Source organism: Neolamprologus brichardi, chromosome 3 (assembly GCF_056152115.1).
Source record: "Neolamprologus brichardi isolate AB-2024 chromosome 3, ASM5615211v1, whole genome shotgun sequence".
NCBI lineage: Eukaryota > Metazoa > Chordata > Actinopteri > Cichliformes > Cichlidae > Neolamprologus > Neolamprologus brichardi.
In genome coordinates, this window is record NC_142106.1 from 3,498,403 (window position 1) to 3,525,513 (window position 27,111).

The window sequence follows — 27,111 nt, forward strand, 5'->3', positions numbered from 1 at the left end:
TTCCTCTCTCTCTCTTTAATGTGTTGAAGTGCAGCAGGAGGAGATTTCCATCAAACACTGGATTCTGATTCAGATCAAACTAACAATCCAAAGCAGCAACTTTCAAATCTCTGGATTCTTCTTGGTGGCTTTCAGATGAGCTCATGTTACAATCAGCTGCTGTGTGTGTTGTTGTGTAGCTGAAGCTCTGACTCACATTTCATACGTGACCAAAGGAAACTTGGTGCTGTGTGACACACTTTAGACTCTCTGCTGCTGCTTTGAACTCTTCAAACTAAAGAGCCAAACTGATGACTGACTGTGCAGCTCTGACATGGCACCAAATGTCCCTGTTATCAGCTGCTGGATGGACGTTATCAGAGCTTTTTAGTCCCACACGGATCAGCAGGAGCTCCTCCTCTGTCTGCAAACAGGCTCAGCAGCTCTGATCATTGGAGTCAGCACAGAGTGTGGAGACATCTAGTGGTCGTGGAGAGAAGTGCATGTAACGTGTGTTGTGTTAATCAGCATGAGTAGTTAGGGGGACGTGCCTCCCTGTGCCTGATGGGAGTCCTTGTAATTACCCAGCATGCTGTGCTGTGTTTCATTTCTAACACTGGTTTTACTGAAGAGCTTTCTGAGCTTCTTTCATTGATTGTGACCAACATACATGTTTGCTGTGGATCCACATCTGCTCTTACTGCTAATGTCATGAAGCTGTTTGAGTGGTGAGCAGTCAAAGAAGCAGGTCCTAACAGAAGCAGGTCCTGACAGAAGCAGGTCCTGACAGAAGCAGGTCCTGACAGAAGCAGGTCCTGACAGGAGCAGGTCCTAACAGAAGCAGGTCCTGACAGGAGCAGGTCCTGACAGGAGCAGGTCCTGACAGGAGCAGGTCCTGACAGAAGCAGGTCCTAACAGAAGCAGGTCCTGACAGAAGCAGGTCCTGACAGGGACATAGCAGGATATTCCTGCCTCTAAATGAGCCGTAAGTGCACATATGAGCGCAGCTGGTCTGCATGTAGTGAACACAAAGAGTCTGTGTGAGCTGAATTTACACCAGTCTGTTTGTGTTCCTGCTATTTTGGCCCTTTGACAAACTCAAATGTATTTAAGCTTAAATGAAAGTGCATTTATTAAAATGCTGTAAAATCACAGTCCTGCTGATTTTCCTTTGGTGGAGGCCAAAACTTCTTTTGGTGGACACCAAACATTTTTATCTGCAGGTGAAACTCTGCAGTGATCTGAGCGTGTGCTGTTCTCTGGCATCTCTCTGAGTAATGTTGAAATGCTTGATTTTCTTGTCTGTGGTCACGAGGATCTTATCTTCCATCCTTGCTTCTGTTTCCTGCTCACAAACCTGCATCTAAACTCAGAGTCAGCAGCAGCTTCTTAGCTGTCTCTGCCCTCATAGCCTTGATCTCAGGGACTCTTAGATCATTTCAATATGTACATGGAAATCTGTCCTTGAAGGTGAAACATCAGAAATATAATGTCCTCCATGGCTCAGTGATCACAGCAGAGATATAGAAACATGTAAAGATGTAAAGCATGTAAAAATGTAAGTCTATTAGCCCCAACCAACCAACCACATGATGTCACGTCCCATACTGACACAAGATGGCGCTAAACATGTTTATAAAATATGTCTGTGAAGGTTCTCAGTCATCCAGGTCATCGTAGTCAAAGGAGCTTGCAAAGAAAAGCGTCTGGACTTCTTTAAGTTGCTAGAAGACGTTTCACCTTCATCCGAGAAGCTTCTTCAGTTCTGAACCATGTTTATAAAACTTCACTTTAAGCACTTATTTCTTAAATGCAGCTTCACAGACAGAGTTACATCTATGAGCAGGGCTCAGTGCTGTAAATGAGCCTTTATCTGTGTCAGGTTTCATGTCCCCTTTAAGAAATAAAACAAATATCACACATTTTTATAAGAAACGGGCTTGAAAAAGTCCTCCAACATCTCATGTTTGGACTGTTGTACTTTTCTCTACTCAGCTCTCAGCCAAGTGTCCTCCAGCTCATCCACAGTTAACCTGACAGATTTTTAACAAACTGAAACAGACGAGTCCTCATCAGTCCATCCTCACAGCACAGGCAGCCTGTTAGATACAGACCTGACTTTAAACTTGTATTCATCACTTTTAAAGCCTCACATCAGCTCGTTCCTCCACTTCCTCTGGACTTCCTGCCTCTTACCTTTTTTTTCTGTGAGTTGTTAAAATGTTGAATGTTTCTGTCGTTCTGTCTCCTGGTTTCTTCACCTCAAAGTGACTCATGGAGTCTCTGTCTGTGTGTCCTCAGTTTCCCAGCATGCCTCAGCGGTGGAGTCATATGAGGGGGACTCGTTCATCCTGCCCTGTCAGTTTCCCACTTTTAGATTTGTTGACCCCTCAGTGGTGTGGAGTCGCTCCGACCTCAGTCCTCCAACCGTCCACCAGCGTCAGCTTCAAGGAGACGAACTGAAAGATCAAAACCAGCGTTACAGCGGCCGAACATCCATGAAGACTGACGCTCTGGAAACTGGAGACCTCAGCCTGAACCTGACCAACCTCCAACTGTCTGACAGCGCCACCTACACCTGCTCCATCAGAGAATTTGGAGATGAATTGAGTCGGAGTGATGTACAGCTGCAGGTCAAAGGTCAGCAACAAACACCTGCTGTAGATACATCTGACATCACTCAGATAAAACTTTATTATTTTAAAATTGTCAGAATAATCATGTTAGCTTTATTAGTAAAGGCCTCTTCATTAAATTCATTCAGCCAGAGGTCAAAGGTCACGATGTTCTTTGTGTTTCTCCACAGAACGGTTTCCATCCTGGGCCAAAGCTCTCCTGGTTCTCCTGGTTCTTCTTGTGGTTTCTGGAGGTCTTCTATATTATTTCCGGCACTATTTCATGCCAGGTGAGTGTCTCCTACTACACTACCCATAATGCCGATGGTCAGCAGGTGTCCTCTGGTGGCTCCTTGACTGTGGCTCACACAAACTTGTTCCAGAAGCTGAAAGAGTTGAGAGTTACAAACAGCTGATACAGAGAGCTGAAGAGAAACTTCCAGGTTTGTTCCAGAAGTCAGAAAACCTCCTTCAGACTCAGTCATTGATCAGTGAAACAGCTCCACAACATGACTTTACTAAACAGTGTGTGTGCTTCACTGCATTGATCTGACACAGAGGCTGCATGTGGACTTTATTTATGCACGTAAAAGTCTCACTGGGATTAAAATCTCTTTTACAAGAGAGACCAGCGGAGGGCAGCAGAAGTTACAATGAAAACAACCAATACAACTGAACAGAAACGTGAATAATATATAATAACTTTACATTATGTTGTAGAAAACCAAGTATAATGTCAGCAGAAATGGTGACCTTTCTGTGGAAGTCCATGCCTAAGTTTTCTATGTGAAGAAAACTCCTCATTAACTGAACAAACTGGAATCTATCAGATGTGATTCAAACCACTGCAGTGAATTTCCTTTAATAACTCTGGTGTGTTCTAGTGTTTGTAGTAAAATGTTGTGGTCTACACTGAGGTCTAACAGGACAAGCACAGAAATAAGTCCTCTGTAACAGGTCATAAGAAGAACATTAGTAACTTCACTACAGCTCATGTTGTGCTTTGTTGTCCTCTCAGTCACCTGGGTGGAGGTGGATTCAGGGGTGGAGTCTGTCCAGCTGATCTGCAAAACCACAGTTTGTCTGCCTAAAGATGCTAAAGTGGAGTGGAAGGATGCAAACAACAGGAAGGTCCACGTGTATGAGAACGGCTCTGACCAGCCTGAAGAACAGCACGATAAATACAAGAACCGAACAAAGATGAAGAGAAACTTACTGGAACCTGGAGACCTCAGTCTGGCCCTGAAACACCCCACAGATGGAGACAACTACACCTACACCTGCACCGTCTACAGCAGGGAGGGGAACATCCTGATGGAGAAACAAGTGGAGCTGAAAGTCAGAGGTCAGTGCTGTAGATACAGGTCAAAGGTCAGACTCATGATGGTGGTTCAGTCTCAGTGGGCTCCATCCAATAATGTTACAGTGTTAGCATGTCTGATGTTTGTGGCTGTTTTGGTTTTTATTTGATTTCCTCCCAAATGTAAAAGCTTCAGCAGATGAACTGTAGGAGCAAAGTTCATGTGTGAGACTTCATCTGAAAGGTAACATCTTCTAGTTTCTGAACATGTGTTTGTTTAGCATGTGGCTAAAACACAGGCTAAGCTAAGTCAGTTCAAATCTCAGTAAAAACCTTCTTTGGTCCTCATCTATAATCAGTCACATCTGAGTCACAATAACTAGAAGATGATTTCTAGCAGAAGTGTGAACATCTCCACATCCTTTCTCCATGTTATCATCCAAAGCTGTGTGAAGTTTCAGAGCTCTGCAGCTAACAGAGACTTTCAGTTTGCTGCTCTCTTCCTCTGACAGCTCCATTCTTAGGGAGCGTTAGTTCTCTGTTTCACTTTATTCCACTTATTCAGTCTGATGTTCTCTGATCTGTTTCTCTTGTTTAGTGTCTTCAATGCTGCCAGTGCCTCTCTTTGCTTTAACCAACCTTTCTCTTTATTTCTGAGCTTTTTAAGGACTTTAACTGATGCATCAACCTTTGAAAATGGAAAGAAATCAGTCAGATTCATGGCAGCATCAAAGTGTCACATGTAGTTCTCCCACATCAGCTGGATTATATCTATAGCAGCAAACAGCAGCTGATCCACAAATCTTTGTGTGTGTTAATAAAGTTGGATCAGTTCAAACAGTTTGTTGCTCTGCACTTGAAAGCAGCAGTTTTTCTAATGCACCACCTTCATGTTTCCTTCATATTTGAATCCCCCTGTAGATACTGACAGGTAACCATGTCACACAGAGCTCAAGCCTTTGAATCCAGCTGTGATTGTTGATTTTCTATTGAATGGACTTTTTCAAATCCAGCTGTAGGCCTGTGTTTGTGAGCTCATTAACAGCTGTTTATTTAGAGATACGTGGTCCTCACAGGACAGCCACTACAAACATATGATTTTATAGAATATGATGCATTACTGCAGATTCAACACAATAGAAAGGATTTGAAATGAGCTCAGCCTTAAACATGTGCAGCAGTAATATTGATCCATAGAACACTGATGGGAACATTGTTCTGCACAATAAGTACTTTGACTTTTCATACTTTATGTACAATTTGCCAGTACTGCAGTTTTGTGTGTAGTGAGGTGTTTTCATGGTGTTTTCTTGGTGCTTTTACTAAAGGAACGCTTCTATCAAATTCTTCCAAATGTTGTCAAACTGAGCTGTGTGATGAAGTGAGTGTGACAGAAACACTCAGACTGTGTTTCTCTGCTTCATCAAGTCAAATCTGGTCCTCAGAGACTGAATAAAGTCCTGTCCCACTAACAGCAGCTCCAACAGTCTGTTCACTGCTTTCTTCCTGTCAGTCTTCATCTTTCTGCTGCGTCTCCTCTTCACACTGACCACTTTCTATCTAACAGTGAGCTCCCAGTGAAGCAGCAGCATTCAGCCTGTTAGAGTCAACACAAATGTCTCCATCCAAGCTCATGTTGTGCTTTGTTGTCCTCTCAGTCCCCCAGGTGGAGGTGGATTCAGGGGTGGAGTCTGTCCAGCTGCCCTTCAACACCACACTTCACCTGCCTGAAGACGCTAAAGTGGAGTGGATGGACAATTACAGGAAGGTCCACGTGTATGAGAACGGCTCTGACCAGCCTGAAGAACAGCACCAGGATTACAGAGACCGAACGAAGATGAATGAAGACCTGCTGAAAACTGGAGACCTCAGTCTGACCCTGAAATACCCCACAGATGGAGACAACAGGACCTACACCTGCACCGTCTACAGCAGGGAGGGAAACATCCTGCTGAAGAAACAAGTGAAGCTGATAGTCAGAGGTCAGTGCTGTAGATACAGGGCAAAGGTCAGAGGTCATGTAGGAGTTTATTCTCTAAAAGCTTTTAGTTTGAATCTATTTTCAGTTCATTCAAATAAAATAAATTCTTTGATGTTTTGATCTAAAAGCCAAAAATGTCAGGCGGAGCAACTGTGTGTTTAAATGAACAGACTAAGAAGACCATTAAAATGATCCTAACTTCAAAATAAAAGCCTCTGGCATGATTTGAGTTTGGATCAAATCAATAGTTTTGTTAGTTTAGTCCAAATCAGTGTAAATGTATAAATATCAATAGTTTTAAAGCTGCTGAGATCATTCAAACACTTTGATCCAGTCATTTGGATGTTGTCACATGTCAGGGTGGAGCAGCCATAAATATGAGGCTTTTATTGTGAAAATGCTGAGTGTGATGATCCAGAGGAGCCCATGGGGTGTTTGTGGCTGGATGCAAAGGTTTGTAGCTCTCCTTGTAAAGAGAAAGAGCTTGAAGCTACAGAGGAGCGTCTGCAGAAGAAGACAGGGGAAAGAGGAAGAAGCTGAGGCCGCTGGAGAAAAGACAGGAAAAGGAAATGAGCTTTATTTGTTGGAGGCCGTTTGTTCATCACACTGAAATATTCCCACTTTAGAGACAGGAAACAAAGTGAAGTGTGGATTGATGTTTGTCTCCATGATTTGGGCCCTGGAAGCATTTCTTCATCTCCCACTTTAAGACATATTAATGTCAGCCTCACACGTCCCACAGTGGACAGATTTCTATTTCTAGATGATCTTTGGAGGATTTTCATGTGTTTCTCTGCTGTCACAGCTCTTTGTGATATTTGAGCGCAGCTGTAATGTTTGTGTGGTTAAAGCCACCAGACTCCACTGACAAAAACTCTCATTTTAGCCGGAGAACACGGGGCTGCTGTGGGACTTTGTGTTTGCAAAGATTTCTATTGGAGGCATGTTTGCCTTTATTATATAGGTGCAGAGAGTAGACAGGAAAGTGGGGAGAGAGTGAGGGACACACAGGCACCTGTAGTAAGCCCCGCCTTCAGCCCACCTGCTCAGCCAGGTGAGCTATAGCGCTGCTTTAACATGTTGGTGTGATTGAGAGTGAATGAAAGTGAGTGATGGAGGCAGCAGGAAACTAACAGGCTGTTTGTTCTGAGAGGTCACATGACAGTTTTTCTCAGTCTGATGGATTTGATGAGACCATGAGAGCGGCTTCAGTTCCTCATCAGAAAGAGTCTGACAGAAGCTCCTCCCTCTATACCCCAGTAGACTTCTATTAGACTGCTCCAGATTCCTGAGAGTTCACACAGAAAACTTTACAAACAGCCAAAGAAAAACTATTGAAAAGCTTCAGGATCACAAAGAGCTCTTTCACAGCACATATGAGCCATTAAGAAGTGCACATTTGTGTTTTCCACAGTCCATCATCCAATAATATCAAAGGACAAACTGTGAGGGAAAAAGCCTTCAGCTCTTTTTGAATGAAGCAAAAAGACTTTGGTCCTGAGAGATGGTTCAAAACACAATTCAGACCTACCAAAGTATTATTTGTGCCAAACACATGAAGCCTTCAACTTTGTATTTGTCCAGTCAGTGTGGCAATAGAAGTCACTGTGAGGATTTTCAATGTGCTATCAAAGAGCATCCAAACAATCAGGTGAGAATGAAGAGAATTAGTGTGGATGGACAGAAAATCCATATCCAGTGTGATTTAGGAGCAGTTCATATATAATGAGTGAAATGAAAGAAGAGCACAGACAGTAAGAACATGAGTGAGCAGACATTTTGGAGCTGCTGATCCACACAGGGCTGGATGGAAGGAGTGGGAGTCCATGATGGCTCAAAGTCTCTGATGCTAACTGTTCCTGAGCCTCTCCCCCTGCCTCCTCTTTGGATCTTCTCCTCCTCTTCTTCCACCACTGCTCTCTCCTCCCTCATCTCCTCCTCAGCTGAACTGAAGTCAGGGCTGTAACATGAGGAAACGTGCAGAAATGACTGAGTCAGCATGTTGTTGAAGTGAGTTGAGTGATCGTGAGCAGATCAGATGTGCGAGCCTCCCTGTAGAGAAAAGCAGATCTTCTCCAGAGTTTCCCACCTCATGTTTTCCTGTGTCACAGCTGATTGTCAAATCCTGGCTGTCACTAAATGAATGGTCCAAAGGTGGAAGGAGGAGCACAGTTAGATGGTTCACCTCCTAACCTGTGAAATCAATCAGCTGAATGAAAAACACTGTGATCCTATGAGCTGCTATCAGGGCTGCTCCATTCTCAGGATTCTCATCTGGATGATTGAAGCAGATTATTGATGAAGTCAGCAAACAGCTTTCAAAATGGCTCTTTTTCCAGGGGAACTCCCTGAAATGTAAATCTCATGGAAATGAAGAAGAAGTCAAAGGCGTGGTTAGGCCCAGACTTGTGGCTGTTTGCAATGTAAAGCCCATGTTGCAGGCAGCTGCTGCTCCTTACTGGCCCACAGTCTCCACTGATGGATGTGTCAGCTCACTTGTACTGTAGCCACGGGGAGAGCGATGGAGAGGTGAAGCTGACAACCAGAGGTGTAGTGCTATTTGTTGAAGCAGCCCAGCGCACCGTGTGCCATGGAAGCACAAGTTTCCAGAGATGATTGGACTGTGAGCAGAAATGATCCATGTTGGACTGAATTTAAGAACAGATCATAAAGTCCTCTGTGTGCCCAGCCCGTCTGTCTGAGCATCTTCATCAGTGTGCAGCTGATCTACAGCTAATGTGCTGATTGATGAGCAGCCTGTTCATGGTGATGATGAGAAACAGATTGGATTCAAAGCACAAATGAGTGTGTGAAAAAGGAGCAGCAGCCATGATAGAGCGAGTCATCTGCTGACAGAAATAGTGGAGTGAAGGATTTGTGCAGCGTTTCTCTGTGAAAACAGCTGATTCAGATCAATGAGAGGAGGATGAAGGAGAAGCAGTATGTTTCTGATAGAAGGATCACTGCTGTGCTACAAACTGCTGGGACTGTGTGTGAATGTGTGACGGCTCAGCTGGAGGCAGGATTGGTCCAGAGGAGAGCTGCTTTATTCCAGACTAACTCTTCTAGAAAGCTGAAATCTGTGTGGAACAGCTGACCTGTACCATGTGGAAAAGAACAGCAACACGATTCAGCGTCAGATCCCGACACATCCACGGATTCATCCCGTTACAGGAACTGTGCCACACGTGGCCTCTGTTTGTTCTGCATGTGATGCTGCAGGGATTTCTTCAAGTCTCTATAATATAGTGTCAGATGGACACATGAAGCTAACACGGCACATCTTTGTGAGTCTGCAGCATGTTGACACACATGTCAGTGTTGTACAGATCTGAGAGCAGCACAAACAAACTCCATCAAAGTGATTTGTGCTGTTGCAGAGCTGTGTGACTGCATTTGTCTTCATTATGGACACATTTCTACAAATGGGACTAAACATGTGACCCTCTGCACATCCGTGGCTCAACAGTGCACCCATTGGCTGGATGCAGCTTGTATTGTGGCTCCTCCCCCTTAGCTTCAGGTCAGTTTAGCTGTGTTTCCTCCAAATCCCAGAATTCCTGAGGAGCAGGAATATGTGTGGCTGGGCTCTAAACACTCAGGGTGAGGACTGAGTGAAGAGCTACAGGACAGAGCCAAAGTTTCAGCACTGCGCTCACAGCTTTGAGACGTCCAACTGGTCCTGATAACATCTCCCCTCTCGTTCCACATACATGAAGACTGCTAGAAGCAGCTATCAGCCACATCAGGCTCACATCATGCTTGGTATTAAACATGCTGCAGTCTGCAGTAAACTCCCTGCCACAAAGCTTTGAGTGCTCTGAAAGGGAATCTCCTCCAAATGCACCTGTAACAAGGTGACCTGCAGAAATAACTGTGTCCACGGGCAGAGTCACTAACACTCTGCACCACAGCTAAACCTGCTTTGGAGCTAAAAAGCTGCTGTCAGGGTTTCCTGCAGAGCTTCACAGGAAATGTGGAGACTGAAAGCTGTGGACAGTTTCTGTGGCTGGATTATTTCATATGTGTTTGGAGGAGTTTCACTTTCAAAGTTTGGAGTAAAGTGTTGAAATAAATCAGGTCTGTGACGCACACTTTACTGCAGATTGTTCTCAATGGAACACAAAAAGCAATCAAAATGTGATTGATCCTGATGTGCTTGTTGCTTCTAGCAGTGTTCATGTATTTGCACAGAGAGGGGGAGATGTTATCAGAGTGTGTAAGTGATCAGATCTGATGCTGAATCATGTTCATGTACAGTCAGCTGATCCTCACAGTTCAGTTTGTAATCATGCAGCTCTCCTCTGATAAATCCTGAGCTGCACCTGAGTGTCAGTCCTCAGGACCTCACACAGTCCCAGCTGTTTGAAACCAATGAATTTACTGCACTGAGGAACTCAAATGAGTCAGTGAGATCATCAACATGGATCTTAAAATCAGCAGCTCAGATCATGTGATCACACATAAGAACCATGGAGCAGGAAACATCTGAGAGTTCAGCTCCAACTCTGATGGAGTCTTAGGAGGGTGGAGATACCTGCACAGATAGGAGCTGTTTCACTCTTTAACAAGCAGCACCTCCAAACTACACCCTTCATCCACCTTAATAGGGGAGCATTTGAAGCCAAAGCTCCACCCACCCAGCCACTTTCTCTGGGCTGACTGAAACAATCATATGTGGGGTCAGAGTTCACAGACTAGACAGTCCTCTCCAGATTTCATCATGTTTCTGTTCAAAACATCAAATCACGCTGATGGGAAGTTGTAAAATCCTTCAGAATAAAAGCCTGACTATTCAGAGCTCCAACGTTAAGAAGAGCAAAGTGAACCAAGGTGGATGGAGGCAGCAGAGAAACTGTAGGGTGGAGCTGAATGCTTCATCAATGGGATGATGCAGCAGATTTTCTCCACCTTGCACAAACTGTCCTGTTAGTTATCATGACTGGAACATCCAAAATGTCTCCAGAGGCTCCGAGTCCAGCTGAACATGTATTAGTGTTTAGAGTGGAACTGAGATGGTAGGGACTAGGACCTGGGGGACGTCAGTCAGTGACGGAGCAGTCAGCAGGTGTGGGCAGGTGTGGACAGGTGCTTGATGGAGTGTTTCCTGCTGGACTCCATATGATATGTTAGCAGAGAGGATCTGGCTCCTGATTGGTTGAAGTGGAGCCCGTCTGCTGCAGAAAGATGCCTCCTGTCCCAGAAAACATTGAAGTTGTCTCTAAAGCCCAGGCTGTGGGAGTCACACACAGAGGAGAGCCAGGTGTGGAGGCCGAGCAGGACCCAAACGCCCCACGGCCACAGGTGGGAGTGGGGCCGGAGATACAAACACTACGGTGGGCTTGTTTCACAGCCTCACAAAGACACACAAAGTCCAGTTTGAGGAAGTGGGAGCGCTGTTTGGAATCCGGTTTGTGCCCATGTGGATAAGGATGGTGTCGGCCTCCGGACGGGATCGTATTCTGCCAGGAAACTTGTCTAAAACGTCCCAGAGCGTCGGGCCGGGAAAAGACAGAGCGTACGCCTCCTTTATTGTGAAATTCCTCACCATGGTAACTGAACACATCAGCTGGTCTGCAGCAGGTTATGTTCAGAGTTTGAGGCTCAAATTGGCTCAAAGTGTCCCATTTTCACTGATGGTTTTCCCGACGACATGCTTCAAGTGTGATCTGGATCCTCTGCTGAAGGAATCTGCTTTCTATCCACAACCTGTTGATCCGTATCTGACTAACAGCAGCGCAGGAAGCCCTGCAGTTATAGAGAAACTGTCTGAGTCGCATTGTTGCTGCAGTTTACCTGCAACTGCTGAAGAAAAAGTCTCAGTGTGTTTGTGTTTGGTCCTAATCTGCTGCCAAGTCTGTTTGACACTGCTGGATTTCCAGCTGATAGATGACAGATTAGAAACTGATCAGTCTATTGATCACACAATATTCCATCAATAGAATTGATTTGACTTTGATTTGTGTAACAAAGTGATTTCCACGTCTCCTTCATGATGTGACAGTGTCAGAGCTGAATGCACTTGTAGAGTATCATGTTTTTATGGCTCACATTTAAAGTGTTCCAGCTCTAATGTACAGCTGTCATATTAGAAATAGAAGCAGCTCTGATTTTAGTGCTCAAAGAAATCTATGAAGTTATGAATTCACACATGAACAGTTTTCTGCAGCGTTCCTCTCGGCCTTATTTGCAGCTCCACTCTTGTTTTTGCTCTAATAATTATTTCTCTCCATGAGCTGTTTCTCTGCCTGAAGGAGGCGCCACTCCATCGCTTCATTTAGTGCAGAACAAGAGTCACATGATGCTGCTCTGTGACCACCAATCACACTTTGTACAGCTCATGTTGTGTTTGTTGTCCTCTCAGTGTGTCAGGTGGAGGTGGAGGAGGGGGCGGAGTCTGTCCAGCTGCCCTTCAGAACCACACAAAACCTGTCTGAAGATGCTGAAGTGGAGTGGAAGATCAGTTCATACAGGAAGGTCCATGTGTATAAGAACGGATCTGACCAGCCTGACAAACAGCACCAGGATTACAGAGACCGAACGAAGATGAATGAAGACCTGCTGAAAACTGGAGACCTCAGTCTGACCCTGAAACACCCCACAGAGAGAGACAGTGGAGGATATGTATGCTGCGTGAGGAATCGAGCTCTGGTTAGAATGAAGACAGTGCAGCTCAAAGTCAGAGGTTTGTGTGTACATGTTTACACATCTTTGTGAGGACAGAACATTGGCACTATACTCGTGGGGACAAAATGTCTGGTCCAACAAGTTTTAAGTCAAATGTGGTTTTACTGTCAGGGTTACAGTTAGTCTAAATTTTACCTAAGGGTTCAAGTTTACTTTATTTATTCCCATAGATAAATTGGCTTTATGGAAATAATTATAACATTTGGCATCCCCTCACAAAACACACACCCACCCATTAAACCCTGACAAACACATTTGATTATTACACAAGCAATAAAAAACAATATAGATCAAGATGAATCAAATAAAACAGTTCTTATTGTGTTTAGTGACGGCAGCAGAGACAAAACTGTTTTCTTTGAACTAGAAACCTTCGTCTAGAGGAAAGAAGCTACAGAGGCCAGGGGAGTCCAACCTGTTGTCTCTTCAGACGCAATTTGACACCTCTGAGTCTCCCTCTTTTTCTTTTGTCACTTGTTCTGTTAAAATCTCTCCGTATAAAATCCGGCATACATGAAGTCAGGTCTTTACCACCATACGAGACGTTAAGTTGTAGCAGCTCCTCACGGGAGTAAACAATCTTCAGCTGACTCACAGCCTCACACGCATCAGGGGAAACAAGCCAGCACAATGTAACACCCGTCCCACGTTCTATTGAGAGGGGCGCTGGGTTCCTGTTGTTACTTTCCTACTGATACTCCCTTTTTAATGCTTATGGTATTAAATATGCAATAAAACTAAACTATATGGAAACAAACCACACACAAGCAGGTCAATTATAACGTTAACTCCACTTTAGTGAATGATTCATTAACAACACAAAAGAAAATAAGTAAAATCAATAAAGTTTGTTAAACAATGGTGAGGTATCTACCTCAACAGAAACAAAATAATCAAAGAATATTGTGGGCCCACACGCACTCTCACCAAACACACACACACCTCAAGTGCTACAGTCTTTCTGCTAGCAAGCCCCTCGTTGCAGGCCTGAGTCGTGGCTCGGGTGCGTTGGGACCTAAAACAATATGGTCGCTTCACTTGTTGCCAAGCAGTAAAAATAAAAAGCACGTGCAAACAACAGTACTCACACCTCCAGGCAGTTCAAGGGGATAGCGGGGAAACTGGGTCACGGCTACCAGCAGGCCGCGGCAGCAGCACTCACAGTCGTCCTTTCCACGTGCTCCCACGTGAACACATAACTTCAGCACACCAGCAGAAGGGACCTCTCTGACACGCCAGCAAGACGTCCGTCTCCTCCTACTGAATCACACAACCCCGCTAAATGCCAGTTCACATGCCATAACATTCAATCTTAGCATTAGCTTAATAAATAAAACAGAGCAGAACAAGAGCTTAGCGAATATGCTCGGCTACGCTAGTGGCTATGTTAGCAGTTGTGCTAGCGGCTAATCGCGGTTAGCAGTTAGCCCGTTTTACACAATAACATTGGGTACAAGTGTCAGACAAAATTCACATTTACCTCACAGTAGGGTACAACAGTTCTCGACTCCAGTTAACTATCCGTCAACCCGAAAATACGTCTGTCGCCTTCTATGAACTCTGCGTTCACTCGACGCTGTTCAGCTCTCGTCTCTCTCGCTTCCTGCAGCACACGGCTACCCACTTACTCCCACCCCTCTACCTGAGACTACTTCAGGGTTCACTGGAGCTGTAGTACATATCAATACCATATCAAAAATAATGACATAAACCTCAAAATACAAATAAAAAGGATGTGCATTTAACTGACACACATCACATACTTTGCAGGCATTTGTATACATTCTTGAACACATTAAACATTTGCAGCTAACTATCAATTTTAATGAACAAATTTAAATAATGAGCTACTTATATAGCCAGGGCTACAACAATAAAAATCCAACAACAATGAATAAAAAAGAATCCATGTCTCACTGTTAGTGGAGCAATTATCACCTTGAAAACCCGTCACTTGTGTGTGTGTGTGTGTGTGTGTGTGTGTGTGTGTGTGTGTGTGTGTGTGTGTGTGTGTGTGTGTGTGTGTGTGTGTGTGTGTGTGTGTGTGTGTGTGTGTGTGTGTCTCTGACTGTGTTGTGTCTCCTCTGCAGGGAGAGTTCAGGTCCAGGATCAAACAGGGGACATCAGGAACAGAAGCAGCTCCATTGATCCGACTCCTCTGATGGCTGATCAATCAGTTTGATCTGTGTGTTCTTTGATTATTGATCAGTGATGTCAGAGTGGAGTCAGTGTGATGTTGTTTTTGTGTGTTTGAGACTTTTAGTGTCCATGAAGGTCTCTGCTGCCGTAGATCCTCTGAACTGTGACAGAGGTCTCACTCTGGAGGAAACTCTCAGCACTTTCCAGCAGCTCCTCCATCATGGAGGACGTTCCCTCACTGTAACAGGTGGAGGAGAGAGGAGAGGAAGCACAGGTGGATCCTCTGAGGAAGAGGAGCGTTCCTACAAACCACATGATCACATGACCAGAGGACAAGCATGTGCAGCAACACATTAAAGTCAGCCTGTAAACACGTTTGTGGAAATTTTTCTGTTACATTCAAATAAAAGCAGAGAAAGCAGAACAAATGCTGAAGCTGTCTGTGTGAAATAAAGGAGTTACAGTACTCACACACACACACTCACACACACACACACACTCTCTCACACACACACACACACACACACACACACACACACACACATCTGTCCAGCAGCTGTCTGAGCTGCAGTCTGTATTGTGTGTGTAATATCTTCATATGTTTCTAACATTACAGTTTTATCTTCAGGTGTAAAATCAGCTGCTCTGCTGTCTTATCCCCTGATCCTGTGTGATTGATTCGATCCTGCAAACGCCACAAATTTCATTTCAGCTTTTATTTGAAAGCCAGCGAGTAAAAGGATCAGCGATAGTTTTCAGAGCGATGCCAAAGCTTGGGTTCCTCTCCTACAGCAGCTTTTCTTTCTTTTCTCTCCCTGTGAAATACAGCAGCTGGACCTTTAGCTGCAACACACTGTGAGACAAACTGCACACAAACAGTTTGTGTGTTTGCTGATGTTTGTTGAGCTGATAGAAACGCTGCATTTGAAATTAGCTGACACTTCAAAAACGTTCGTCCCTTTATGCTCGCTGCTCTTCAGCAGGGCTAGCTAGATGCTAAAGTAGCGCTAACACAACTTCCAGACACCTGCAGGCGTTCAGGTGTTGTCCCAAAAACATATCAAATAAAAACATGGCCCACTTTAAGCCCTGACTGTGACTCACAGTTTGACTCTTTGGTCTCTTTTTATGTGATTAATAAATGAACAGGATTTCCTTTCATGTGTTTCTGTTTATGCTCAAATCGCTTTGATGTTTGAAGCTCGCACTGATGAAATAATAACTCCCCTCAAATGTGTTAAACCTAAAGTAACCAGCCTGTTTGAACATGTAAGGAGTAGAAAGTACAGATGCCTGTAAATCCTACTTAAGTACAGTAACAGAGTATTTGTACTTAGTTACTTCCCACCTCTGCCCACCGTTTTATCCCATATGACTAAAGGCAGGTAGGGGCTGGCTGGATTCAGCAGAGCAAACATCTAATGTAGTCGTGGGCTCACAAGTTTCTCTGGATGCTGTCATGGTGTAGTTGCCATGGTGACACAAGGTTTGGCCCTGACCAAAGCGCTCGGCACAGACATGGTAGAGAAGGCCGTCATTAAATGATGGAGGCGGGGAAGCGAGACTCAGACGGGTCAGGTATCCTGGTGTTACTGAGGAGAACTCTGCTCTCTCTTTCTAGTCCCTGTTATTTACTCACACTGTCCCATTTAAAGCAGCTGAATCCTCTGTGATGCTGTTCACACAAATATGGTTGGATCACGCTGAGACTGAAGGGACTCTGACTGTCAGCTCACTCTTGAACACACTGAGTTTCTGGGAGTCTGGCAGATATGAGACCCTCTTCAGGAACTGAGTCAAAGAAGAAAAAGTGGATTTTTTCATTTGATCGTCATTTTTCACTGGACGTGGGTAAAACTCCTGGATATCAAAGACATTCTGAGGATCACTGAAGTTAAACGGCTGAAAGTTTAAAGAGAATTGTAAAATGATAAGATAACGATTGACTAATAAGATTATCTGACAGGTCCTTAAAGTGGCCCCTTGGTGGAGCTCAGCAGGACGACAGGTGGCTGTGAGCTCATTTTAAAATAATCATAGAATAAACAGAAACATTAGCAGATGACGTTTGAAGGCTTTACATGTGTTGGATATGAATGTTTGGAGCCCAGATCATCATTTGTCTTGTTTCAGTGTGAATGTTTTTCTCCATGTTGGCCTGAGGGTGGTGCTGTTTAGCCTGTGCTGAGTATTTGTCACTATGCTGAGTTGTGGGTGGAGTCAGTGATTGGCTGAAGGTGCCTTCTTTAAAGCGGGAACACTGGCTCAGCTTTCCTACCTCCTTACTCCCAGCTGGACCACGCTGCATCAACAAGTGATTGTCTGTGTGTGGAAGAGTGATGCCATTGTACACACTGTAAATATCTTCTTCAGCTGTGTGGGTGGAGAAGCTTTTCTGTTAGGGAGACGGTGTCCTTCTCACCTTCAGACATGAGATTAGAAAGAGAGAGAGTTCAGATTACAGAGCAGATATGAATGAATGAATCTGTGCTCGTCCTCACGGCTCCTGCATGCTTTTAAAAAAGTGTGTGTTCAGCTCTGATCTCCAATCTGTTCTTTTCTCTCTTTGTTTCCTGGGTTCATGAATATCTCTACGGGACATTTATTTATGGCCTCACCTACTGAGTATCCATCTGATAACAAACAGGGAAAATCTAGAAAATGTTACATGCGAGTGTCAGAAGAGGGGGATCAGGTCTATGCAGGATGGCACATACCTCTTCAGTGAAGTATGTGAAAACCCCCTATACACAAATGGAGTACATTTGTGCACAGTAACTGAAAACTCTTCAATATGAGAAGAAGAGAAAGCAACACCAGAAACAGCACACAGTAGACATAACTACCAAAATAAAAGGTTACAACAGCAGAGAATACCTGACATGAAATTAGGGCGCACAGGAGGGCAGAAAACCGGAAACCCAACGAATCAAAGTAAAAGTAAAACTAAGAAACTCTGACAATAAAACTAAAACAGGAGATAAATCAAATACCAAACTCACAATGACATGAACTATGAACACTGTGCAGAAATACAGCAATCACAGACTTGTTTATTCACTTAATTAACCATTAAGTAAACCGTGTTCGGTATAACCTGCATGAATACCAATCAACTACATTTAATTTGACCAGATTATGATAAATGTAACATTTTACAGTGTATTTATGTAACAAAATACATGGAAAATTTCCCTGTAATTAATTTAGTTAAAGTCAGAATTTAAGGCATGACCTTTTTGGGGGTCCAAACTCAAACTATGAAATAACAGTGAGGACAGTTGATCATATTATTATATTAATACTTTTTCTTTTTGTTTAATTATTTATTCGTTTTTATTATTTCACACTCACACACACACACACACACACACACACACACACACACACACACAGCCATCATCTATACAGCTTCTAAACTTACTGTCAGTTTTGCAAAACTAAAACTGTAATTAGGTCAGCTTACATTAATATAAACCCACGTGGATCAACCACCTCCAGTCATCCTCTGCGACAAATGAGACAATTAAATGAAGTTAACGGGAAATATTTAATAACAGAAACACGTCCTCCTCTCTCTGTAAAACGTGTGTGAAGGACTGCAGAGTGATCATCTCCAACATGGCGCGAGCTCGTTAGCTAAAACCAAACTCAAGCTTTAAACTTCTTAAACACGCTGCACTCCTTTTACAAATGATTCCAAACATTTTCTTAGTAATTATAATACTTAATTTTTTAAACATTATTAATTTGTGTTTTTTAACACATAAGAACTGCAGCAGGAGTGAAAGAGAAAACCTCAAAAAACAAAGTCATGAGCTTGAAGAGTTGAATTTTATTTTTAAAGCCATAAAAACATTTTCATAGGTTGAAAACTTATTGTCAGTTTTGCAGAACTTCAACATTTCTATCAGAGAGACTAAAACTGACGTCCTCCCTTTCAAACCTTCTTTTCAGCTTCAGGTTCCAGCAGAATATAAATCCACATGTTGCTAAAAGCTGTCAGTAGTCTGTGTGAGACATGCTGTAACGCTTCTCCTCCAAGTTTAATGTTGAAAGTCCTTTTCTGTAAAGGATTTTATTTTGAAGGAACTCAGGAGGGTCTTCTTATCAGGAAACTTTTCGTCGTGCACCAAAGCCTGCAGTGCAGCGAACACCACAGTGATTTCTAACTAAAGGTTTTTCCCAGAGAAGGAGATGCTGCTGCTGTTGTTCGTGCTGCTGGTACTCGGTGAGAGCGCTCTTTGAATGCACACACACACACACACACGGTTATTTAAAATAATTTGAAGTGTGTAACATGTATAACTACTCACTGCAGTTACTTTACTCCTGCTGAAACCTGCAGGCTTCATGCTCATGATCCTGGTATCTGCTCATCTGTTTAAGAAATGTTCCTGTCCTGTTTCACTAATACTACCACAGTAATGCCTGTAGTGAAGTTTGGCCACATTAAAGGTTATAAAAGAAGCCTGGTGCCAGATCTATTGTAGCTTCAGCTAAATAAATGGGAACAGTTATGGTCAGTTTAACAAAGTGCCCATAATGTCAAATGTATTAGTTGTGTTGTGTAGTCCCCACACTGGTTCATCCTGGTGCCTTTTTAAGCTTCACTGATTCACAGGTCATTGTTAAACTTAACAAACAACATTTAGTTTTTGGTTTATTTGTAACAGTTTGTTCCGAACGCACAAACGTGCTCTGGTCTTTTTAAATTGAGGACTTTTGGCTGTGCAGTGTTCCAGGTGTGTCAAAGAACCAGATGTCTGATATGGAAGACCAAGAGATTCACACACATTGACATAAAGCTTTTTTGATTTGGTGTTTAATTGTACAGTAAAATACAGATTAGTAAATACATGTAGGAATTTTTTTTTAAATTTACTTTGGAGACTGACCTGGATTTTTTTCTACGCTCCTGTTTGAACCATCAGCTCTGCTTTAGCATTACTAACAGGTGTGTGTGCTCGTACAAAGGACTTTTAGCTCCAGCATTCACACTCTGTGCAACATTGAACCTCTTAAGCTAATTTGCTAAAACAGCTAATGCTAGCATCAGTGCATGTTTGTGTTACTCTAACCGAGGGGTCCCCAATCCCAGTCCACGAGGGCCGGTGTCCCTGCAAGTTTTGGATGTGTCCTTGAGCCATCACAGCTGTTTTAAATTGATAAATTACCTCCTCAACATGTCTTGAAGTTCTCCAGAGGCCTGGTAATGAACTAATCATGTGATTCATGTGTGTTGACTCAGGGTGAGATCTAAAACCTGCAGGGACACCGGCCCTCGTGGACTGGGATTGGGGACCCCTGCTCTAACCAATCAGAGAGCTCCTTTCATCACACTGCATGGCTGATTTGTTAACTGATTTCATAGTTATTTTCAAAAACATCTTTAAAAACTGAAAATTGAAAAAGTACTTTTTACATTGAGAGTTTAGCTTTTTTAAACTTCATCTTCAAATTGAAATCCTTATTACTGGAGTGATAGTAGATCTAGAAATATTCACTATCAATGATTCTTGTTTTAATTAAATTATCACACAATAATTAACTTTGTAAGTGTCCAAATAAATAAATGAAAAATAATTAGCAGATTCCCACCCTCATACATTTTGTGATGAAGACGTACACACACTCTCGCTCTCACACACACCACGATAAGATTTAAGTGGATTTATGTAGCTGTGAATTTTTAGATGTTTGTTTTCCAGACGTTGTACATTTGTTGTTGTTTTTTCTCTTACCAATAGAGCAGTTGGCGATATGCTGTTCATTTCTATTTGTGCTCTAGTCATTTATTACATCTACGTCTCCTCCACCCCATGTTTTCCTCCTGCCTGTCCTGCCTTAGACATCATCATACTGTACACCAGATATATTTTAATAACTGAAATAACACAAATAGAAATTAAGAAATAAAAAGATAAAAGAAACACATGAACCAGAGGAGACAGAGCTGATCTTGGTAACAGAGCATTCGCATCATAATTCTGATGCTGCTGCAGAGGATTTAAGAAAAATTCACGAGTCGATGAATTTACTGATGCACTGTAAGTTCTGAGTTCACTGCAGCATCTGGCCTTTCTGTGTGGAGCTTGCATGTTCTCCTCCTGTATGAGTGGGTTCTCTCAGGGTTTCCTCCCACAGTCCAAAGACATGCAGTCAGTGGGGTTGAGGTTAATCTGTGATTTTAATTTGCCCGTAGTGTGAATGGTTGTCTGTCTTTGTGTCAGACTAATGGGTCTAATTGCATAATTACATATCCACTATCTGTGGCTATCCATTAGATAGCTTGACTTCATCTCGTGCAGTCTTTCACCAGTTCATGGGAAACCCAGTCAGCAATTTTCTGTTATCTGAAACGTAGCTGCTGCAGTGCAGCTACACTTTCTACACCTGTGTATGTAGGTCAGGGGTCACTGAGCTTACCGAGCCAATGATTAGTTCTAAAGGGTTTAGAATCAATAACATGACAACAAATTTATGCACCTGTCTGATTTTGTTTAAACAATGATTGCACACTTTCTGTAAATCCCATAAACTTCATTTCACTTGTCAAATATCACTGTGTGTGTCTCCTATATGATATATTTAACTGACATTTTTATTGGAACAACCAACGATTGTTGGGCAGGAAAATAATGACTATTAACAAGGTTGCCCAAACTTTTGCATCCCACTGTATGGAAAAGCTCTTTTTTAGAGCTTTATCATTTCACACATAAAAATATTAAACCTTTCCACACTTGCTCAGATGTAGGGAGAGAAAAGGCAGGGGGATTTCAGTCTCTTTCTATCCTCGTTATATGGGCTAATTATAGTTAATTAGTGTTTCTGTTTTTGTGTCTCCTTCCAGTTTCCCAGCATGCCCTGGCTGTGATGGTGGAGGTGTATGAGGGGGCAAAGTCTGTCCTGCTGCCCTGTCAGTACACAGTTTTTGTAGTTGAGGACCCCACAATGATATGGACTCGCACTGATCTCAACCCCATATCTGTCCATCTGAGACAAGAAGAAACTGATGATCTGAGCGGACAAAACCAGCGTTACAGAGGGCGCACATCAATGAGGCCTGATGCTCTGGACACTGGAGACTTCAGCCTCACTCTGAGAAACTCCCGACCGACTGATAGTGGTGACTACACCTGCTCCATCCGCACTGGAAGGGAGGAACTGAAACTGACAGACGTACAGCTGCATGTCAAAGGTCAAAAACTCCAATAACGTCTGTAATTACAAGTCAAAGATGAATACAGTGCTGACACAGGTCAGAGGTCACAGTAAAAGGTAGTAGAAAGGGGCTTTCTAGTAATCTAAACCTAAAAAATGGCAGAAACATTTTCTAAACGCAACCAGTCTGGAAACATCAAAACAAAACTGGAGAGAGACACAGGACCATCACAAACACAGATGCTTTGATTATCATCAGTGTGACTGCTGCTGCTGATGTTGTGGTTTATTGTCCTCTCAGACCAGCAGGTGGAGGTGAAGGTGGAGGAAGGCTCAGACTCCGTCATCCTGCCCTGCAACACAACACCTGACCTGCCTGAGGACACCACAGTGAAGTGGACTCACTCTGACCAAGAACTCATGATGGTCCATGGGTGTTCAAATGGAAGCGACCACCAGGACGACCTTTACTGTGGTCGCACGAAGATGAACGAAGACCTGCTGAGAACTGGAGACCTCAGTCTGACCCTGAAACACCCCACAGTGAGAGACAGTGGAGGATACATCTGCACCATCTACAGGGACAAAGACATCCTGAGACAGAAAGTAGTGCTGCAGGTCAAAGGTCAGACATGTAGCTACAGGTCAGAGGTCAGAGCAGATTGAGTACAACGTTCAGCAGTCATGTGATATTGTTTTGTTTGTCCACAGAACCGTTTCCGTCCTGGGCCACAGTTCTCCTGGTGTTCCTGCTTCTTCTTGTAGTTGTTTCTGTGAGTCTTTTGTTTCATTTCCGTCATGCCTTGGTGTCAGGTGAGTCTCTCTTTTTTTTCTTTTTTTTTTTGCCTGTCCCGTTTGGCTCTTTTGCCATCAGAATTATTGTCTAAAGGCGAAGAAAGATGCCCAACGGATTTTCTTTACCAAATTGACCATCCCAGCTTTGCCGTAATGGTCCATTTGATTCACCTTTTATTCTTTATTTTATTTTCACTTGCTGAATACGGGACAGACTTGACTGGGGGAAAGAAAAGGGAGAAAGAAAGAGGGAAAGAAAAACAGTTGAGAAGAGGGACGGGGGAGAAGGGCAAAAAACAAAAACCAACAGAATAAGCAGAAGAAAAAAAAAATACATATATTGATCACCTGGATCACCTGTTGAGAAAGAAAAAAGAAAACAAGCAGAAGAAAACGAGAGTAATACAATAAACCACATCACAATGATATATGGGAATATGACAGTAAATACTAAATATTAAACATTATTGTGCAGCACGTAAGATCGACAGCACAGTGTGCATTGAGGTAGGAGCCAAAAAGGGTGTAGTTTGTGTGTGTGATCACTCATGTGTACACCTGTGAGCATGGACGCGCTTGTTTTCTTAAAAGGTTCCCTCATGTAATGATCTGCTAGAGGGTGTGGGGGGCCACTGCCCCGTCCTCCAGGGCATGAAGCAGGTATGGAGGAGATCAAAACTCCAGACATCCAGAGGCCCCCAGAACACAAGAGACCAAGGAAGACCAACAGAGGGGCAGCCGTGCCACTGTCCCAGAAAGAGCTGAGGAGAGTCCCAGATGAGGGGTCACCCAGCAGCCACGGAGCAGAAGCCAGGGGGGGCTGCAGTGACGTGCCCGTGAGCTCCGCCGGCAGCCAGCTGTGCCTGAGTGACCGAGCCCCAGGCCGAGAGGCCGGGGGCACCCCACCTCCGAAGTGGCCCAAGCGAGCCCCAGGCTCCAGGCCCTGATAAGCAGCCGCCAAGGAGTGAGCCGGTGTGTACCCGGACGCCCACCCCCGGACACAAAGAACCACCAACGCACCGATGTCTGAGGGAGTCCGCCCCCGGCAGGGGAAGTGGTGGGGGGAGATAGGCCTCCAAACCTTGGAGGGCCTGAGCTGTCCTCAGAGAGGTGGCATCTGATACCCAACCTGACATATAGACACAGACATACAGGCACACACAGATATAAACATCCATTCCCACCCTCATGCTCTCATATGCACTTACTCCACACTCAACCAACGTGGAGACAGACATAAAGAGACGCTGTACACACAATCACACTCCCCAAGCGTACTCTACGAACCGGGTCTAGGTACCCTTGCCCCTGGAGGGGGGAACTGCACCCAGACCCAGGTTGTGTTACCCTTTTCCCTGCGGTGGGGAGAAGCAGACCGCCCCGACTCCGCAGCAGCAGGGAGGCCCCACATTCTGGATCCCAGTCGGACGGCCAACTCCTCCTCCTAGCCCCCCTGCTCCAGCAGAAAGCAGAGAACGAGGGTGAGAGAAGACTCCTAACCTCCCTCCACCCGCTCATTGTAGTGTTGATGTATGTGTGTTCTAAGGTGCATTTAAAACCCAGGAGGGCATGGAGCTACCTGCCAGAGAGCAGCAGGTAAGCGCATAGTCCCTCCTGCTAGCCCTCAATGTCTACGTGTATTTAAAATTGAGAGGTGGGCAACGACGCCGGGGGTGAGGTGTACACCCTGATGGTAATTGGGATTCCGTGTAGCGTGCCCACCCCCAAGATCCTATATGTATGTGTAATGAGAGTGTGAGTAATGTCAATGTCTAAGTTGTGGGATAAAATTGAGGCAGAGGCAGCCAGAAGGGGACAGAGGGGGGGGTTACCTCCTCTGCACCCTGGTGACACACCCCTACTCCAAGGCCCTGCATGTGTGGGTGGTTGTGGTGGAGCGGGAAGAGGGAGGCAGCTGGAGATGGGGAGGGAAGGAAGGGAGGGGCAAGTGACCCCTCCCTGGGGCCAGCTCCCCCGCTGACCCCAGTAGGCACCCCCATACTCCGCGACCCGCCAGGGAAGGGGGGCCCAGGCCCATCCGAACCGGGGCCCAGTGCAGCGGCGCCGCCCGGCCCCACAGAGCCCGGGGCAGTCCACTCAACCCCACAACAGAGAAAACTGCACCCACCCCATCATCCACTCATCTTCCAGACTACATAAGACAATAGACGCCCAGGCTGAGATCTTCCTCCACCTCTCCTGTATCTCCCCCTCCCGCAGAGAGAGTTCCTGAGAGAGGAAAGCTCCTGCAAGATGCGACAACCCCCCCCACCAGTTGAAGAGCCCCCCAGGTGGCTCGGCGCACTGGCGGCACCCTGAACCGGGTCCCCATATACCCACCGGCCCACAACCCCGGCAACACACCAACCAGGACCCAGGCCCCCGAGGCCCGGCCAGGGCCCCAGGCCAGAGCCGGAGCGCCCCCAGAACCTCACGCCCGTCCCGGACCCACCCAGGGGCAGCCAGGCTACCAGGTCAGTAACCCCCGTCCGTCAGCACAGACCCTCCCCTAGCCCCGCTGCACGTAGCCACGAGGAAGCTGTCACCTAAGAGCCAACAGAGCCCCTAATTGGCCATGACCGCTACCCCGGGTTGAGCCCCCCAAGGAAGATGCTCCCGGGGAACCCCCCGACGCCCTAAGCCTGACCCTACCCCCACACCAATCACAACAGTGAAGGCGAGACCAAAATATGACCCCCCACCCCCACTAGGTGATGGAGCTGATCAGAGGAGCCCAGAGCGATTGATCTGATGTGGTGGCAGAGGCTGTATCAAGACTAATGTAATCTAATAGATAATTTCTATATTGGTTAGAATTAAGATTGTTTTTATTTTTCCAGTTCATGAGGACTGTTTTCTTGGCTATGCATAGGGCAGTGAAAACCATATGGGCTATATTCTTTTCTGAAGTGACATTATCTAAGCTGCCCAACAAACACACTAAGGGGGAAGTTGGAATGTTACATTTCAGACACTTTGATAAGTCTTCACATATCTCGCGCCAAAACTTCTGAACTGGTGGACAGAACCAAAGAGCGTGGATATAATTGTCCGGTGAATTGGTTTGGCAGTGTGAGCAGTTGTTGGTAGATGCAAAGCCCATCTTGAACATCCGATGACCTGTATAGTGCACTCTATGTAGTATTTTGTATTGAATTAATTGAAGACTGGGATTTCTGATTAGATGAAAGGTTTTTAAGCAAATCTGAGACCAGAAGTTTTGGTCTAAGTTAACTGATAAATCCGCTTCCCATTTTGCAGTAGGAAGTGATATTGATTCATCTGTTTTAGAAAGCATTCTGTATATTTTGGATAGTAATTTGGGGGTTTTAAGAGTAAAAAATTGAACCACACTTGGTGGTGTTTGTAGTTCAACTTGACCCAGTTTAAATTTCTTTTTTATTATGGATTTAATTTGTTGATATTCTAAAGATCTTTTCTTGTTGATCCCATATTGTGTAACTAGTCTGTCAAATGAAATAAATTCTGTTCCTTCTAGTATATGTTCTACATATTTGATTCCTTTACCATTCCAATCTGAAAAGTTTATCATATTATTGTTTTGTAATATGTCAGGGTTGTTCCAGATAGGTGTACGTTTGCATGGGATTAATGAAGACTCTGTCAACTTCAGAAACTCCCACCATGCTGTCAGAGAAGAGCTGATGTTGATGCTTTTGAAGCATTCATGTCGTTGGATGTTTGAGCTGATAAATGGTAGATCTGAAATCTCTAGATTATTGCAAAGTGCTTGTTCTACATCTAGCCAAGGTTCATCTAAGAGGGTATGTTTTAGCCATCCTGAGATAAACTGAAGCCTGTTGGCTAAGAAGTAGTGCTGAAAGTTAGGTAGTTCTAATCCTCCTTTATCCTTGGTCTTTTGTAGTGTTTTTAAGCTTATACGTGGGGGCTTATTTTTCCAAAGGAATTTGGACATATATGAATCTAGAGATCTGAACCAATCTTGCGGCGGTTTAGTTGGGATCATTGAGAATAAATAATTTATTTTTGGTAATACCATCATTTTTATAGCAGCAACCCTTCCCATGAGTGATATGGGTAGACATTTCCATCTAGCCAGATCACCTTCTACTTTCTTTAAAAGTGGGGTATGGTTTAATTTAGTTAGATCTGCAAGCTTGGGAGAAATATTAATACCTAAATATTTTATATTTCCCGATTGCAGTGGAGTAGAAGAGGAATTATGGAAGCAGCAATTAATAGGAAGGACTGTAGATTTTGACCAGTTAATTGAGTAATCTGATAAGGTGAGTCTCTCATACTACACTACCCATAATGCATATAGTTAGCAGCTGTCCTCTGGTGGTTTCTTGACTTGTTCCGCTAATTTATTCATTAATATGTAAATATTTAATTTGCATATTAATGATCAAAGTCACAGCCCATTGTTCATCTTACTGCTATCTTACTCCGTACAGTTGTCTATA

At 44.2% G+C, this 27,111-nt stretch overlaps 2 protein-coding genes across 3 annotated transcripts in view; both read left to right on the plus strand.

Annotated features, from left to right (window-relative positions):
- Window positions 1-27,111, plus strand: part of LOC148103150 (butyrophilin-like protein 2) — a 67,169-nt gene that overhangs the window by 80 nt on the left and 39,978 nt on the right. The window contains exons 2-5 of one of the 2 annotated variants that reach the window (XM_087838494.1): window positions 21,558-21,905; window positions 22,170-22,493; window positions 22,580-22,681; window positions 26,715-26,722. In XM_087838494.1, coding sequence (XP_087694620.1) covers window positions 21,558-21,905; window positions 22,170-22,493; window positions 22,580-22,681; window positions 26,715-26,722 — 782 coding nt within the window. Of the gene's footprint in view, window positions 1-18,898; window positions 18,933-21,557; window positions 21,906-22,169; window positions 22,494-22,579; window positions 22,682-26,714; window positions 26,723-27,111 lie in introns of those variants that run through there. The other variant, XM_087838495.1, reaches the window with a different exon arrangement.
- On the plus strand, window positions 958-12,871 carry LOC148103151 (butyrophilin-like protein 2). Its single transcript, XM_087839451.1, has 5 exons — window positions 958-964; window positions 2,281-2,619; window positions 2,786-2,884; window positions 3,763-3,939; window positions 12,240-12,871. Exons 1-5 carry the CDS (start codon window positions 958-960, stop codon window positions 12,590-12,592), a joined length of 975 nt encoding a protein of 324 aa, XP_087695577.1. The 3' UTR covers window positions 12,593-12,871.